This window comes from Bidens hawaiensis, unplaced genomic scaffold (genome assembly GCF_021521415.1).
Source record: "Bidens hawaiensis isolate Kalapana, Puna unplaced genomic scaffold, B.hawaiensis_p1.1 tig00020022_1, whole genome shotgun sequence".
Classification (NCBI taxonomy): domain Eukaryota; kingdom Viridiplantae; phylum Streptophyta; class Magnoliopsida; order Asterales; family Asteraceae; genus Bidens; species Bidens hawaiensis.
The window spans coordinates 391,803-407,030 of NW_027493041.1; the positions used below are offsets into that span (position 1 = coordinate 391,803).

Sequence of the window (15,228 nt, forward strand, 5' to 3'; positions counted from 1 at the left end):
ATGAAGCTACTACCAAGGGGGAGTCTGTTGGTGCATAGATGTCAGTAGTTCATATGTCTAAAGTCTGTAATCGAGTCTGTAATATTGTTTATGTAATTGTTTGTTTAGAAGCGAAGTTGTTGACAAGTTCGCTTAGGCGAACTTGTTAACCAAGCGAAGTTGTTGACAAGTTCGCCTAGGCGAACTTGTTCAACGAGCGAAGTTATTGACAACTTCGCCTGAGGCGAAGTTGTCGTGTATTTAAATAGTTTACGGGATAACTGTTTAAGAGAATCGGTTAATCGGTTGGTCAGTTAGTGTTTTGGTTGATCGAGTTCAGTTACGTGTGAGTCTATTGACGTGAGTCTGTAAGCATCTCGGTTTGAGTTATCAATATAACGTGTGGTTGTTCGTATCGTGTGTACGTGTGTTCGTGAGCTAATATTCTACGTCCGTAACGATCTACACAGGGATTCCGCACCTGTGTATATCGGGATATCTCGTGTGATCCGTCCGGGGAACTTACAAGTATTCATTAGCATCCACATATATATGGTTTGTCTGTATATATAGAATCTTTTTCAGCATGTGTTCATCGTGTTTCAAGCTCATTACCTTTGAAATGTATTTTTTTTGCTTTAGATATAACATGTAAATCTTGCTAATCTTTTAAAGTATATATACTCTATTTTTAACATGACAAAGTTCTAGGACCTCCGCATAGAATAAATCGTTATCCGATCCAATGAACACCCTAGTTGTGCTTCTCGGAATAATCTTCCGGTGACCATTTAGTGGGCTGGATTATTCATTAGCATCCACATATATATGGTTTGTTTGTATATATAGAATCTTTTTCAACATGTGTTAATCGTGTTTCAAGCTTATTACCTTTGAAATGTATTTTTTTTCCTTCAAGTATAACATGTAAATCTTACTAATCTATTTAAGTATATATACTCTATTTTTAACATGACAAAGTTCTAGGACCTTCACATAAAATACCACCTAGATGCCATGTGAATTCTTTCCTGATTAATCAAATATTTTTTATAGTTTTTTTAAAAAAAACACGGACCCGGTTTTGATTGTTATAACCTTTGACCTGGTTTTTAGTCTTAATGAATTACCTGTTTTATATCCAAATATTTCTATCTTCTTAAGCTCCGTTCACAAAAAATGGTCTTAGTGAAGCAAGAAAAAACACTTGAATACAATAAACCCAATGTAACACCCTTGGCAAACACAACATCGTCCCACTCTTAGGGAAATCCCACATCGGCCGTGGACAAGAGAGATCTTTGGTTCATAAGTAAATGTCATGTCTCTTCAATCACCAACGCGTTTTGGGCTTAGTTGGCTGTAGAGCACATGAAAACTCCACGGTTAAGCGTGCTTAGGTGGAAGTAGTACTAGGATGGGTGACCTCCTGGGAAGTCTCCATCTGGGCAACCAAAAACAAATCCGTGAGCTCTTCGTGGGCAGAGCGGACAATATTGGTGGTGCGAGGGGCCGGATGTTAAATTCCGGCCAGGGGTGTCCCGACCAAGTTTTTGAAGGTTTGTTCCAGCCAAATATTTTGAATCTTTTGTTCCAGCCATGTGTTTGTTTACAATTGTAGGTAGGGTTTGTTTACATAAGGGATTCTTTTGATGTTTTAATTTGGATATTCAAATGTTATTTTGGTTTGATTATGAGATTGAAAAAAGTTAACAGCTTTAATTTGGTTTGATTATGGGATTGATAAATTTATTTATTTAGTTCTTAGCTTTATTTTATGTAACTAATATTTAGTTCATTATTCAAGCCATAAGCACATAGCTTTCATGTATATAATGTTTTAGTTGATTTGATTGATTTCTTAAAGGTATAATACTTGTATCCTACACTCTATTTTGTATTAAATGTTCATAAACTTTGTATAACCCGTCTCTCACCCTCTCTTGCGCATGTATGGGTTATGCAAATAATAAAAATTTTCCACTCAAATATTAATATTCCGAAACAAAAAAACATACGTTTTTGCATATTAAAACATACGTTTATAGAAAAGCGTAACATAGTTTTTACATCTTAAAACATACGTTTATAGACAAGCATACCATACGTTTTAAAAATATACGTATATATTTTTAAAAAACTGGATACTAATATTTCCAGTACAAAATCTGAACACCACCCCACTCTCACTCTCACTGTCGCATGTATGGGTTATGCAAATATTAAAAATGGTCCACTTAAATATTAATATTTCGATACAAAAAATCATACGTTTTTTCATATTAAAACATACGTTTATAGAAAAACGTAACATATGTTTTGCATATTTAAACATACCTTTATAGACAAACGTAACATATGTTTTAAAAATGTACGTATATATTTTAAAAAAACTCGCTAATAATATTTCCAGTACAAACTCTAAATACCACCCCACTCCACTGTCTTATTTTCAGCAAAAAAATAAGATGAAGATTTATTACCAAATTCAAGATTTCTTCAATAATTGCAACAAAAACAAAAAAAATTGAATCTTTTCAAGGGTCAGCAATAAACAGAAGAATGAAGCTTTTTTTCTACTCTAAAATAACAAATTTCAAAAAATATAAAATAAGATTCAAATCCAAACAAAGTTTCAAAGAATATCTCAAAAAACAAAAATACTAAAACAACAAAATCTGAACTATGTCGACATAGTACCTTAAAAAAGAGAAAAAAAAACTAAAAACGACGAGATCCTAGCAGCTTTCATCCATAAATTCTTGTTCAGAAGTTTGTCAATATAAAATCTTCAGATCTAAACCTTTTGTAGAGAAAAACCACCGGATCAAGTGGTAAACCGCTGATACATGGAATTTTCCGATATACCAAGGCCTTCGCCGCCGTCATCACCTTCCCGATACACCAAGGCCTTCGCCGCCGTCATCACCTTGGATCTTGGCTTCGATATGATTTGGATCGTGGTTTTGATGGAGGAAAAGGGAACATGAAAGATGAAGGAAGAAAGAGAAAGAGTTTTGGTTATGTGAATGAAAGATGAAGGAAGAGAGAGAGATAGAGAGTTTTGGTTTAGAGTTTTGGTTATGTGAATGAAAGATGAAGGAAGAGAGAGAGATAGAGAGTTTTGGTTTTGAATAATTGGTTTTGAATAATTAAAAGAGAGAGAGGCCTTTCATCTGCATGTTCTTGACTAGTGACATAAAGCAAGGAATGTAAATTGTCCAGATTGTCCTTTTGTACTTTTTTCATGTTTTATTTAATTACAAAATGAGACTTTTTTAAATCGTCCAATCTCAACCATCCACTCATCAAGATCAATGGCTATCATAGGGTTTCCAGGGTTTTCGCAACTGAAGTGAGTTTTTATTTTAACCTTTCCATATATATATATGTATATATATATATATATATATATGGGTAAGGATCCTAAGAGAACCCTTTGCAAATTGAGAACTTTGAGAACCATTTTGAACCACTAAAAACAACTTTAAAAAAATTATAAAAACAAAAAATAATAAAAAATTTAAAAAAAGTAAAAAAAACCAAAATTCTTATATTTCATTCTGGTTTCATTAAAAAAAACAAAAAAAAACGTCGTATTATACACATATGTATAATTTTATATAATCTTTGGTTACGTAATATACACATATGTACAGTATCATTTATCTTAAGTTATACACATGTGTACAAAAAACATGAAAATATACATATATGTATATATTATACATATGTGTATATAATTTAGCTAAACCAAGTTTTTTTTATGAAACCGGGATGATAAAATAAGAATTTTGATTTTTATACTTTTTTGATTTTTGTGTTTTTTTATTATATGATTTTTTTTTATTTTTGAGTTTTTTGTGGTCCAAAATGGTTCTCATAGTTCTCAATTTCAAAAAGGTTCTCTCATGATCCTGATCCATATATATATATATATATATATATATATGTATGTATGTATATATAAGCAAAAACTGGATACTAAGTTTAAAACAATGATAGTCCACAAAAACTGAAAAAAGTACTTTAAAAAATAAAATAAAAAACATTATCTTAAACTTAAAAAGCATCTTCTCTTTTTCAAAGCAACAAAACATCTCAAAAAACATGAAACCATTATAGCTTTTGGATAGTAGCGATCGTTAAATATTTGGTCATATTTACATGTATTTTTTCTAAAAGGTATTTATCTAGATTTTATGCGCATGAGCATTGAACACCACATGACCAACAAGAAAATTATCATTGTTTGATGGTTGTCCAAAACTTACAACAACTAAACATTTTTTTTATGTGAAATAAGCCAATTTTAATAAAAAAAACATAGGATAGTAAGATTATATAAAAATTAGTTTATAAGCTTTTAAGAATTTTACTATTATTATTATTATTGGAATATAATATAAAAGCTATAATTATAGTCGGAAAGTAAAAGATTTCTAAAATCATTAATGGTTTTAAAAAATTAAAGTGTTAAGTGTAGTTTATAATAAAAATTAAAAATAAGATTAAGTATAAAACCTTAAAGCATTCACTTTTTAATATGAAATTATTAAGACTATTATTTTGTATAAGTCATTAAGTTGTAAAAAACAATAGAATGTTACATTAAAATTTTAAAATAAATATTGTAAAAGAATATCATTAAGAAGCATTTCTTTTTGTTAAAATTAAACGCTACGGGGAAAAACATGTCAGCATTCTGATGCTTTAATGTGATATAGGGATAAAATGATAAATTATGGAAGGTTTTAAATGATTTATTTTAATAAAATAATTAAAAATACAAGATGAAAAGATATAGATGTCACTTGTCAAAATATTAAGTCAATTATAGAGTTATATGCTTGAACAATCATTTTTGTTTATTATAATAGTTGATTTTTGTTTCCTTTTGTAAAGTAACTCGAGGCTCATTAGTATTAACATCATATAATAATAGATAATCTTCTATTCACCTTAATTATATTATTTAATAGCTACGTAATTTGCATAAGACCAAATGATGTTTAACAATTTTAAATTTTACTAGTCCTCAAGTTTATAATAACTTTGGAGTTGATTACACGAATTCTCTATTTGGTAAGACGTTAGTGCATGTTTGCTCCCACCTTTTTAAAACTATACCTAGCCTCTTACTATTCATTTTTGACCATGTAATGCAGAGCCATCCTTGAGAATACATAAAAAATTCAGGGCTTGGAACATGTAAACGAAAGCCTGAAAATACAAACTTAATAACTTAAATAATTAAGATAACTGTAATAACTATAAACCAAACAAAAGTATAACTCTAAAAATTAACATCCATTCAACCCAAAAAGTATGTGCATTACGGTGAGTAAGCAGTGAAGAACGAGATAAAACTTTTCCATTTCATAATAAACTATTTAAGTTACATAGAAATAGAAAGCATATAGGTAGCAAGTTGCGTCCTTAGCCCCTTTTAAATTGTAAAACCGAGTCTTTTATAAACTATATTGGTTGATCTTTAAGTCATAATAGGGTTACGCATGACAAGTTGAACTCGATTAAGTAGCTCCATAGTCTCAGGCGTGATAAACCCAAAAGAATTAAATGCAAAGGGGAAAACCATATGTTAGTTATCAATGCACGCTTTCTTGTGTTTGATCAATTTGCATGAAATGGTTTTTAAGGCAGTTGACTCACCGTAAACATGATACTCCTCATACACGCAAGAAGAAAAACTCTTGCTAGGTCCACACGTGAGGGAACATATATGTAATTTTTAAAAGGTTAGTAGCAAACATGCAATATATAAGGTATTACCACGTCAAGCGTCAATGTAGTTAAAACCCTAATTTTTTAATAAGAAATTATCACGTGTTTGTGTCATATTTTTCCTTGGATTTTTTCAAATAAACATGTAACATGTACATAATCTGATAGCGTCTAATGTCTAAATCTTCATAATTTCATCCAGTGAATTTGTCGGTTTAAAAAACCTTTTATGTCCCCAAGTCAAACTGAAAAAAGTATTTAAATCGTGTTGGGTCTTTTCTAAACGACAAAAAAACGTGTTCAATATATAGGTGTGACATATATTCTTTTTAATAATACATAAAAGTCAGACCAATGAGATGAAAAAAACTAACAAAATTTATGTTTGTAAAATGTTTATTTAGTTCCATTCTACTCAAATAAAGAGGTACTTAAATAAAGGTAACTTATAATTTTCTTAAATAAATCAAGTATATAGGAGCCAAATAATTGCACACTAATTTTAAATTATTAAACACGCCATGTTACTCTGATATCCCGGGGTCCTTTTGTTCATCATCGATGTCATGTCCAGCCAAATAGCTAGCCAACCACATACACGTATCACATGCATATACATACGCATGTCACACTATCCCTGTTTTCTGGTAGTCGAAATAATGTAACAACAAAAATAAGCTTTTGCCAATAGATAGTTTAAAAAAAAGCACGAAACTCATAGTGACTCCCTTTCTTTTTCTTTCTTTCTTCTTTTTCTTTTTTTTTTTTGACCGGTTAAATGTTACACTTCATAGTAGGGTTGTTCAAAGTTGGATATCTGGACCTTTCAGATAGTGGATTTCGCTATTCGAACCCGAATCCAAAATTTCGAAAATCCGAACGGATAGTAAACCTGATATCCGAAAATAATAATAATTATAAACAGTTTTATAAAACTGATTCGGATGTTCGAAATATCCGAAATTTTTTCCAAAAAATCCGATAAATTTACCCGAAGTATCCGAAATATTCGAAAATTTTCCAAAATATCCAAAGATTCTAAAAATTATTCGAAAGTTATGAATAATATTTATGATCTATTAATTAAAAAAATATTCTGAATAGTTCGGATCCGAATCCGGAAATTCGGATATCAGGTATTCGGATATCCGAAATTCCAAATAATTCGAATCCAAAATTTTTTAAACACACCTACTTCACTGGATACCATCCAACTAAAGTGAGAACGGCTCATAGTGATATTATTTATGTGTCTAAGAAACATCATAACATGTTATTATGTAACATTTCATTGTTTCATGCTCAACTACCCAAACTTTATGGATAAGTTTTGTTTGTCCCAAATAACCGTATTCGTACTCGTATTGATCCCCACATATATCGATTTAGTCTATTCGGTATGGGTATCGGTACTCGTTTTTGTTGACTTTTGGTACATGTACAATCGGGTACAGATAAGGGTACGATACGGTAAGGATGAGCAAATTCGGTACCGATATGGTATCATCGGTACCAAAGTTTTGTGTTTCGGGGTCGGTACAGTACCAGTATAGTACGGTACGGTACCAGTATTTCCCGAATTTTACATTCAATACCGGTATCGTCCCGGTACGGAACCGAATATTTCGGTACCGGTACCAAGAATTTGTGATTTTCGGGATCAGTATTTTCAGTACCGGTACGACACCGAGCTCATCCCTACGGTACGGTATGGGGTATGTTTGATATTTGTACCTGTTTGGACTTTGAAATATCTAGGGATTTAATTTGGTTTCTTCATATTTAATATATAAAAAATTTTTCCACCGTGTTACAAGTAGCACATGCTTTTTCAATATAAAATAATATAACATCCAAGACTCGAACAAAGGTTACAATGACGTAAGTGATATGTCCGGTAATTTAATTGAATTAAGAGTTTTAATCTTAAAAGAAAATGTTTACGTTTTTTATATACGTTGTTTTACTCACCAACTTCATTTACATTGATATATCTTTATCCGTAACCAGTGACGGAACTAGAAACTTTAAGCCGAATGGTCATAATATATTTTTACATACACGTCAATTATTAATGTTTAAACACGATTTTTGTTTAATGATGTAAAAATTAGAAAGAATGATAAACAAATGATAAAGCTAAAAGTTCTAAATTTTGTTTTGTATAAACGAAAAGAGTATAGATTATATACTAAAAGTAAAGTTTACTTCACGTAAAACAAATAATTGACTATTTATTTAATTATTTTATCAAAAAATGAACTTACAAATACTTTCTGCAATGACAATGACAATGACAATGACAATGACTAGACCTAAGGAGGCTTTTTATTGAAGGCGTTAATTACATAAATACCCTTTCATATCTTCCAACCCCACTATGTCCGTCCAAACCGCTCGACGTTCAAACTCGCTCGCCGCTCGCTCGAAAATTGCTTGAAAAATGCTCGCCCGTTTTTTTGCTCGATTGAAAATGAGCTGCTCTGCTCGGTTCGGTTTGTAAACGAGCCAAGCAACGAGCAAGGGTCTGTTCGGTTCGGTTCGGCTCGGCTCGAATATTTTTAATTTATTTATATATAATTATATATGAACATATATATAAATATATAGACAAAACACGTAAATATAAGCTTACAATTATTTTTACCCCCTTAGACTTTTCATATTCCGTCAATTTTATAGTTTTATTTGTTCGATTCAAATTTAGAATATTAAAAGTTTGTTTACATGATCATTATATCTCACTATAAACTTACTTTTAATAGAAATTTACAATATATTACATGTTTGTCTAAAAACTACTAATTTATTTATAAAATATATTATTTACAACCTTTAAATTTGTTTCTTATTGAAAATTTTAAATTGAAAAATAAAAGAATTAAGCTCGAAATCGCTCGATGTTCGATCGAAAAATGCTCGATTCGATTTCGGCCTGTTTCGGTTTTCGCTCGATTTGAATTTCAGCCGTTCGGTTCGGTTGTAACCTAGCCAAGCAACGAGCAATCCTTCGCTCGGTTCGGCTCGGCTCGTGAACAACCCTAAACCCCACCTTCTTTTTAACTTAGCACAGAAGGTTAAAATTCCGGTGAGAACCATTTTTCTTTTTTACATGTTCTTCTTTTTAACTTACAGTAATCATCTTCGAAACTACTTAACGAACATTATTGAGGGTCAAACCTAGAAAACTCACGGGATAAAGGATCACAATTCACATAGCCGGAGCATGGCCGGAGGGTCAGCAGACCCTCCTTACCCTCCCGTGATTCTGTCCCTGTCCGTAACAACCGCAAGCTTTAAACGATGCTTATCGGCGATGAAGTATGTGAAATCCAATTTGCGTAACTAAATGAGTGATAAGATTTAAACAATTTTTAATTATCTCATTGAGAAATACTCCGTGGAAAAGTAGTTATGATATTTTGTATTTTAACGATGCATTTCAAATGAAGTTTCACGTACTTTTTTATGTTATATGATATTTTGTATGATTATCTTTTTATATTATATATATATATATATGTGACCCGACTGGAACAACCGAACCATAACAAAAAAATTTATATAGAAATTACCCGACCCGAACAACATAACCAAACCGAAAAAAACTTATATAGAGATAGTCAAATGATTATCGATCCCAAAAAATTCCGACCATTGTGAAAAAATTTTTGGGTCTACCACTGATTATTTATATCTGTATTTTCTGAGCCTTCAATTCCCTGTGATGTGTTTGGTATATATATCTAATAAATAAGTATGGTTTAGATCAAATATAAATGAAATTAACGTGTTAATTGTGATAATCAAGTAAAGTAATTTACTTGATTATCACAATTAACACGGTAATTTACTTGATTATCACAATTAATACGTTAATTTCATTTGTACGTTAAGTTTCCTCTAAATAAGTAAATATCCAATGTCACTGAATTGACCTAGATTTTCTTATTTCTCTTATTTCTACATAATTCATATTTTTAACAACTCTTTTATTCGACGTGTCAAAGTAGTACAGTTACCCAACACGTAACGTAGAAGAAACAAAAATCTTCCAGGTAGCATAAGTGTTCATAGTTTCATTTAATGAATATGAACATCTATTTCATAATTTTAGTAGAATTATTTTGTCAAGAAACTAATTGATAAACAAAAGAAGAGTCAGCCTTAAAGACACAATCCGACACAATCCAAATGTTATATCATGTCCCAAAATAAAAATTAAAAAATAAAAATAAAAATCCTTGATAAACCATATGTAAACATGCATGCCTTATGTATATATATATGCATATAATCTTTAGAGAGAACCAATACAAATGGCCACCGGTAGATTCTTCCAAGAAGTAGAACTACCTAAGCAAAAACATTACGGCAACGGCGTTCGATTCCCGGCTGTGTTGTCACCAACTACCAACACTACTTCTACTGAAGAAGCAAATGTGTTAACGTTTGAAAAGGCTATCAATGATGAGAAACCATGGCTGGAATCTCTGCTACAAAAGAGTGGTGTTATTCTTTTCCGAGGCTTCCCTGTTACCTCTCCTTCTGAATTCAATGGCGTGGTTGAAGCTTTCGGCTATCCTGAAATCGTCTACGCAGGAGGCCTAACACCTCGAACCAAAGTCATTGGCCGGGTTTACACCGCCAATGAAAGCCCCCCGGAGATGAAAATTCCTTTCCATCACGAGATGTCTTACGTATGTTAAACAAATCTTTGTTCCTTCTTAATCCTTGGTTTGGTTTCTCACGTTAAAAATTGTTTTGGATTAATTAGTAGGTGGTTTGTGATTCAAATAAATATATCTAGACGTATTTTGAAAGTTCTTGCTTAGCTATATGTGATCGCTTAGGTGGAAAACGAACTCCATAGAGTTTGGTGAAAAGTCATATATAAATGACGTTAGCTAAGGAAAAAACTCTATAAAGTTCGCTTGCCACCCAAGCGACGTTTGCCACACCAACAAACTCCAAAAGAATTGTCTAACTTGCATGAGTCCGCTTGCAAGAGTAACAAGTATAAACTTCAATAAACGCCTAAAACTAATTAGTGGAATCCTTAACCACCTACTAATTAAAGAAAAGAATATTTTATTAAAATATCATATTAGTAGTACTTGTCTACTTGATGATCCATGAATACTCCGACAACATGTGACTATTTGGACCTGATTTTGTACTTGTGAAACAGCTTCCGAACTTCCCTACAAAGTTATTTTTCTTCTGTGAAGAAGAACCAAGAAGCGGGGGAGAAACACCCATAGTTTTGAGTCATATTATGTACGAGAAAATGAAAGAGAAGCACCCGGAGTTTGTTGATAAACTGGAGGAGCATGGATTAAGGTTTATAACTGTAACAGGTGATGAGGATCATTCCTCTTCGATTGGTGGCAGAGGTTGGAAGTCTGTATTCATGACAGATGACAAGAATGTTGCAGATGAAAGGTTCATCTTTAATAATTTCACTACATTAATTAGTTAACTTAGATTAGATTGTTGTTTTTGAAATAAGAAGTAACTAAATCTTACAAGTTGCAACACAAGAAAACACATCAACTTTATATTGATATATAACGATTAACATAAAAAATTGTGTAATATTAGCCTTAGTTTATTATCTTTATATTAATATTTGATCTTTGGTATAAATATTAGAATAGTTATTAACATTTTATCATTATCGTTGTCATTGCTCTTACTTCATCATTATTATTTTTATTTTAAATCCTTAATTTTCAGTTACTCAATACACACAAAATATTATGGGAAAATTATCAAATATACATTTTTGTTTACCAAAAAATCTTCATAATAGAAATAAAAGGAACCAAAATAAGCATATATAACCAATAGAATTTCAACATATAATCCATCTGGTATCTCTAGGCACCAATATTGCCTAAATGAAATTCCAGCACAAAAAATGAGTTGACACCTCTTTTACAATGACAAGTGTCTTAGCGACGTACACATATGCTTAAACATGAATAAAAAGGCCACGATCGATGGTGTCTAGTATCCTTCTCAAGAAGCATAAAAAGTCGTGTCAAGCACCACTTTAGCTTTACCAATTCTTGTTCAAGTGCATGCATCTATTTGTAACATTTTTTTCCCAAGGTTTTATGTAAAGTATATTGCTCATGAGAATGTTTGATTCGCAGGGCAAAAAATCTAGGAACAAAGTTGGAATGGATAGAGAATGGTGTAAGAATCATAACAGGTCCGGCGCAGGCCATTAGATTCAACAAAGAGACCGGAAAAAAAACTTGGTTCAATAATCTTGCGACGTGTAACATAGGTCCAACAAATGGTAAAATTCAAGATCTTGACCCATACGTTGAACTTGGAAATGGTGATTTTGTGCCTAAAAATGTATACAAAGACTTGTTGAAAATCATGGAAGAAGAATGTGCTGCGATACCCTGGAAAAAAGGCGATGTTATGCTTGTTAATAACTTGACGGTCCTTCACGGTCGACAACCAGTACTGAAGTTGCCTCGCCGTGTACTTGTATCCCTTTGCAAGTGACTGAAACAGTCCATGTCGATATTATGGTTGATATGGGTCCATGTTTTCATTCACATTCATCTACCGTTGAGTCTAGAAGCGAACGTCTATGTAGGCGTGAGTTTGTTTTGAGTTAAATAAACTTCTTTTACTCTACTATAATTGAGATTTATTGATAATGATTATTTGTAAACTATTTTTATATTACTTAGTTTTCCTATAAATTCGAAATTTACAATTTATCATTCAGTAGAATGAATTGTTTTCAACAAACCGACTATTAGCATTTTAGCACTTGTGACTTGTGAGTGTTTACATGGATTTTTTTACGTGTGATTAGAAACGCCCGGATTGAAGATGCTTTGATTTATGATTATTAGTAGCCAGTTGTTTGGTTGTGGTTCGCCAAATTTGAATCAGACCAAAATTAAAATGAGTGTGATAGTCCAAGTCGAAAGTCAATGGGTCAAAGCATGACTGTAAGGGCATATTCACACATTCCGTTACTTTTTCTCGTCAATAGTTTGCCAATAATTTAAAAAGGGGTTTAACATTATTTTTTATAGTATAAATAAGGGTTTGGGTGTAACAACTTGGATATTTCGATAATAAACAAATACCAAATTATCCGACCCGCTTTCGTTTTCGGAAAATGTAAATCAATATAAAAATATTATTTATCTCTCACTTAATTATTATATTGTTTATTATATTACTACTCATATTATTATTACTACTACTATTATTATTATTATTAAATAAACTTTAACTTTGAAACATATACATTTTAACCCAAAACTAAACTTTTACCCCATAGTGTTTTCACACTCAAACTTTAGGGGCTTTTGTGCAAACTATATATAATATTAATATATTTACCCATTTCACCAAACGGATACCCATGACCCAAATCCATAATCCATACCCTTTTCGCTAAACCCGATTACAATTGAATATCTTGAGCCTTAATCCTCGAACATAAATTAAAATTTATACCATAAGATCTCAATATATCTAAAACCGACCCTGATTTCTCGTTTAATTGCGATTTGGATGATTCGAGATCATGGGCCAAGACTTTAACGAACCGACTAAGAACCCTAATCTCAATCCCTTATAAAAGGGATGTCTCAATACAATTAAACCTACACATTCAACCCTTTAGCCGTCGCCTACTTTTCCTCCAACCTTAATTGGATTATAACAGCCTTTCTTGGCCGACCCTAACCCTATGTCGTTATATATCTAAACAGTCAAATAAACACAATTAAACTTGTATGCACAATCATCTAAACCTAGCCGCCCATAACCTCCCTAATTAATTGTATTATAATCAGCCGCTACCTGTTCGTTCATCATCTCACCACCACCGGCCTAGTTATATCTCATTACACCACGTCTGATCAGTATTCGAGGTTATTAAACTATGGTTGGATATCGCGTTTAACAGGTTAACATAAACCCTAACTCAAAAACTGATTAGCATTAACGGATTGATTGAATTGGATTTATTAAGGTTTATATTCAAATCTGTTGGATCTGCTATTGTTTATATTTAAGAGAAATCGGTTATGAATGCATGTACTGGTCAGCTTAGTTGGTTAACACTTTTGGTTACGGATGGTAGGTCACGGGTTCGAACCCTTGCCATCCCCTTTTTGTTTATATTTTTGGTATTATTTTTTTCTAAAATCATTTATCAAGTATAATAATAACAACAATGCTTAAATAAAATCATTTCCTTAAAAACCGACTATAGAACGTGTGTTTTTACGTATCTTTCGCCGTGTATGTACATATATATAAGCATATATGTATATATAGATAAAGGATCCAATACAATAATCCCTAATCGTACATTACGTACGCGACTCGCATCCCCGTCGATTTCGAATAACACGCGGAGGCAATATTGTAATTTTCATCAAATCGTTGCTCCTATCGATTGTCCACCTTCAACATGACCGTTCAGCAATCCGTCACCATCCAACGATCCTATCCATCGTCCACCATCCAATGATTCCGTCCACCGTACACCATCTTCCTCCGTCACGACCTGTTGATAAAAGTGACCAGTTGAAATTGAAATTGTTGAACTAATTGACCAATTAAACGTTGAAATTGGTCCCATTAATCATCAATTTGAAGTTTCAATTGATCAATTTTGAGTTTTGAGTGATGGGTTTTAACTGAACGTTTAAAGTTTTAAGCGCCATTTGCGGAAACCCAGTTGTAGACGTTCATATTTTGTTCATAAGATCGAATCGATGATCAAATTGATGGTCGATTGATAATTGTTTGATGATTACGAGATTATATGGAGTGAATTGAGTGTTCAATTTCATGTTACATATGTTAAATTTTTTTGTTAGTTTAGAAGTTCTGATAAAGTTTAGAAGTTCTGTTTAGAAGTTCAGAACTTCTAAACTTTTTTGAACACCCAGAACTTCTTAGAACTTCTAAACTTTATCAGAACTTCTAAACTTTTTTTAACAACCTGAACTTCTTAGAAAGTAGTAGAACGTTTAAAGATGTTCATTGTTTTTTGAACACCCAGAACTTCATTGAACGTATTAGAACGTTTAAAGATACTCTTTTTTGATCAGAACATTTAAAGGTCTTCAGTTTTGTTTCAGAACGTTTAAACGTAATATTTTGAACCCTCTTTATCAAAACTTCTAAACTTTTTTTAACAACCTGAACTTCTTTGAAAGTATTAGAACGTTTAAAGATGTTCATTGTTTTTTGAACACCCAGAATTTCATTGAACGTATTAGAACGTTTAAGGATACTCTTTTTTGGTCAGAACGTTTAAAGGTCTTCAGTTTTGTTTCAGAACGTTTAAGCATAATATTTTGAACCCTCTTTATCAGAACTTCTAAACTTTTTTTAACAACCTGAACTTCTTAGAAAGTATTAGAACATTTAAAGATGTTCATTGTTTTTTGAACACCCAGAACTTCATTGAACGTATTAGAACGTTTAAATATGCTCTTT

The 15,228-nt window shown here is 31.8% G+C and overlaps 1 protein-coding gene across 1 annotated transcript; it reads left to right on the forward strand.

Annotated features, from left to right (window-relative positions):
- The first annotated feature begins 9,882 nt into the window (after positions 1–9,882).
- Positions 9,883–12,287, forward strand: LOC143559703 (clavaminate synthase-like protein At3g21360). The gene is made up of 3 exons (XM_077048198.1): positions 9,883–10,424; positions 10,916–11,169; positions 11,886–12,287. Exons 1-3 carry the CDS (start codon positions 10,044–10,046, stop codon positions 12,250–12,252), a joined length of 1,002 nt encoding a protein of 333 aa, XP_076904313.1. The 5' UTR covers positions 9,883–10,043; the 3' UTR covers positions 12,253–12,287.
- Positions 12,288–15,228: the final 2,941 nt, after the last annotated feature.

What these genes read in the sequence shown, in the direction of transcription:
- LOC143559703 (XM_077048198.1), top strand. Translation starts at nt 10,044, where the DNA reads ATGGCCACCGGTAGATTCTTCCAAGAAGTAGAACTACCTAAGCAAAAA. An exon ending in TCCATCACGAGATGTCTTAC is followed by an intron (nt 10,425 to 10,915) that starts GTATGTTAAACA and finishes CTTGTGAAACAG; the next exon opens with CTTCCGAACTTCCCTACAAA. An exon ending in AAGAATGTTGCAGATGAAAG is followed by an intron (nt 11,170 to 11,885) that starts GTTCATCTTTAA and finishes TTTGATTCGCAG; the next exon opens with GGCAAAAAATCTAGGAACAA.